The 3,120-nt window shown below is 43.2% G+C and overlaps 1 protein-coding gene across 1 annotated transcript; it reads right to left on the reverse strand.

Moving 5' to 3' along the window:
* Positions 1-574: 574 nt before the first annotated feature.
* IFNB1 (interferon beta 1) lies at positions 575-1,123 on the reverse strand (the record flags this gene model as incomplete). Its single annotated transcript, XM_084798470.1, has 1 exon — positions 575-1,123. The coding sequence occupies one exon, from the start codon at positions 1,121-1,123 to the stop codon at positions 575-577; it is 549 nt and encodes a 182-aa protein (XP_084654596.1).
* Positions 1,124-3,120: the final 1,997 nt, after the last annotated feature.

Below are 3,120 nucleotides of genomic sequence, written 5' to 3' on the forward strand. Positions count from 1 at the left end.
GTTGGGGACAAATGCAACAGCTGATATGGTCCTCTTGCCACCCCAAGTGCCCAGCCAGGTTTTAAGTTTATAATCACAGAGCCCCAACAATATAGTAGAAGCAGACGGGATCCCAGGTTCTGGTTCCAAAGTCGCCTGCTTGCCACAACAGGTGAAGCCAGTATCCTTTCCCTAGAAGCTTTAGGTCCCCAAAATCTCTTACCTGGTGTAATGCATGCGCCTTCCTTCCATTTTAAATCTCTCAAATGCAGGAGCCAGAAACGACACTACTTTTTAAGAAGCGTTCGAAAAAGGATACTTGGTAAAAGATGTCCAGAAATTAACACAGATGACTATATAAATCGGTAGAAATTAAATTGCCATGTTGACTTTTATATCATAAATATTTTATTTTCTGAGGTTAAAAATTTAAATAAAGAGTAGAAAATAATTTAAGTTATAAATTAATAAAATTTCAAAGTCTTCCTTTGACCTCGCAAACGCAGTGCATTCACTGCTGGTCACGGAGCAAGTCTCTGATGCTTAAAGATTGCCTGCAGCCATTGCACAGTCTGAGGTATCAGCTGACCTGCCTTCAGTCCCGGAAGTTCTTCGTGAGTCTTTGGATGACGGCAAAGTTCCTGGAGATTTCTTCTCGGGCCACTATCCAGGCACAGCTGCTGTACCCTTTCTTTTTAAGGTACCTTTGCACCCTCCAGTAATAGCCCTTCAAGTGTAGAATAGCCGGGGAGGTCCCCCACTCCTTCTCTTGTTTGTCCTTGAGGATTGTCTCCAGAAACTCTATCTGCTTGTGCAGTTTATCCAAGAGGCGTTCAATGATGGTCGCGTTCCACCCAGTGCTGGAGGAATTGTTTTTGAAGAGAAGAAAGATATTCTGTAGCATCCCCTGGATGACGAAGGCGGTGTAGCTCTTCCCCATCTGTCGTGGGTGCTTCACTGTCTCAGGGATCTTGAAGTCCACCCTGTCACTGAAGCAGAGCATTCCATCCAGCTGCCGCAAGAGGTCCAGGCATGCCTGAGTGCTGTTGCTTTGTTGGAGCAGAAGCTGTCTGTAGTCGATGGAGAGGGCTGTGGTGGAGAAGCACAGCAGAAACGCAGCATGGAGGACCCACCTGTGGGTCATGATGGAAGCTGGGCTGGTGTTGGCTGCTACCTGCAAGATGAGGCAAAGGCTGCCAAAGGCTGCAGTGAGAATGCTCTTCCTCCATGGCCCAGGCTACTTATAAGGGTGGTCCTCTCTGCTTCAGAGGAATTTCCCACTTTCAGTTCTCCCTTTCAGTTTTCCTATGTCATTTTTTCTTCTTTTAACAGCTCCTGATATTCATTAGATGGAAGCTCCTGGCTATTTTGTATACCACGTACTGGGTTAAAGTCTATATATGAACTCTAAGGGTTTCCAAAGCTTTATGAAGTTGTATTAATTGCTGAAGCAAAGAAAGCAAAATACCCAGGCGTGAAGAAAGGAAAGCAGACATCCCTGACGACAAAAAGAACTCTCTCAAGCAGCCAAGGTGTCACCTGAAAATCCAGGCAGAGCAGCGGCTCACTCAGGATGGCTTCTACTCATTGAAGCAGTGGGTGGGAGAAGGCCTCTGTGAGCTCGGGGGGGGGGGGGCTTACAATACTGAACTATAGGAGGAACTTCACTTCAAGTACCCATAGCTCCCCTTTTGGGAGAGGACCCCATATCCTAGAGAAACTGTTCAAAGTGGGATCCAGTTGGAGGAGTGTAGAAACAAAACAGACCAGGGAAAGAAAGGCTGTATATAGGATGGGAAACTGGGAGAAGTGGCAAGTTGCCCAGCATTTCACCGAAGCAACAGAAGAGGGAGCTCTGGGGAGTGAGAAAAATCACCCTGAGCCACTTCTGAAGGAACATGGAAAAGGAGCTGCCACAGGAGAGGGAGTGCAGAGATAGGACCAAATACAGAGTCTCAGGGAATATATTCCAGATGACGTGCAGACGACACAGATCACAGCTGCAATGCTCTCATCCGGGAGCCTGACGTATTAAGGAACTATTTAGAATACTATAAACCAGGATTTATACCTTTCCAGAGAAACTCTGGAAATAAAGGAAGGAAGTAGAAAAAAATTGTTTTAATTAGGTGTTAAGTTAGACACAGCCACAAAAACGAGTTCTTCGGGAGAAATCTTCATTGGAGAAAAAAACTTGAATCTTTTGAAAAATATCAGCAGCTAGAATCCAACAATACACAAACATAATTATAGATTGACCAGGGACAAAGTGTGGTTTGTTCAATATTATAAGATACATAAAACATACAAAGTGGATTAGAAGGTCAAATGACTAAATAGAAGAATATGAAAAATGAAATTAGAGCAAGGATGATCTAGTGCATCAATATATGAATCCCAAGGCACAATAGAAAACACTGGTAATGTTACTGTAGACAAACTATACATTTCTGCATGTCAAGGCCACCCGGAGAGACAGAAGAGGAGCAGTGCTGGGACAATGCTGACGATGTACAGCGAGAGGCATCATTTTCTCCCCTCTCCTGATGCTTCCAACAGAAAAAAAATTATAAATAGCTAGACACCAGGAAAAGGAACTCGAGGATTACCAAAGGTAATATCTGTTCAATGTTACTCAGTTTAATAATGTAAATCAAACAAAAATGAAGTAGCCATTTTTACTTTATTAATCCTAAATGTACACTAATTTGGTGGAATCAGGAGTGAGGGATGTAAGTGCCACACTGAGCAGAGGAGTCATCAGAAGACAGCTTGTCGAAGTCAGTTCTCTCCTTCTATCAGGTCGGTTCCCAGACTCAAACTCAAGACTCCAGGTTTAGTGGTAAGTGCCTTTACCTGCTGAGCCATCTCACTGGCCAAGATAATCATTTTCAGTAACCATATTTTCAAAGGGGACAGAGCAATGAAAACTCTAATTTGCCATCAACTCAAAAAATTTAAATGTATTCAAACATTTTAAGTATATAGATTTTGTTTTCAAAACCAGCTGGAGCAGATGTTCTTACTCGGCATGACTTTAGGTTCACCCACTGAAAGGCAAGGGATCTCTGTTTCCTTTTGGGTCTGGGAAGATTTTTTTTGCTTAAGAACCAATGATAATTTTGGAGACTGGGTCAGAAA

Source organism: Acomys minous (genome assembly GCF_964271855.1).
Source record: "Acomys minous genome assembly, chromosome: 1".
Classification (NCBI taxonomy): domain Eukaryota; kingdom Metazoa; phylum Chordata; class Mammalia; order Rodentia; family Muridae; genus Acomys; species Acomys minous.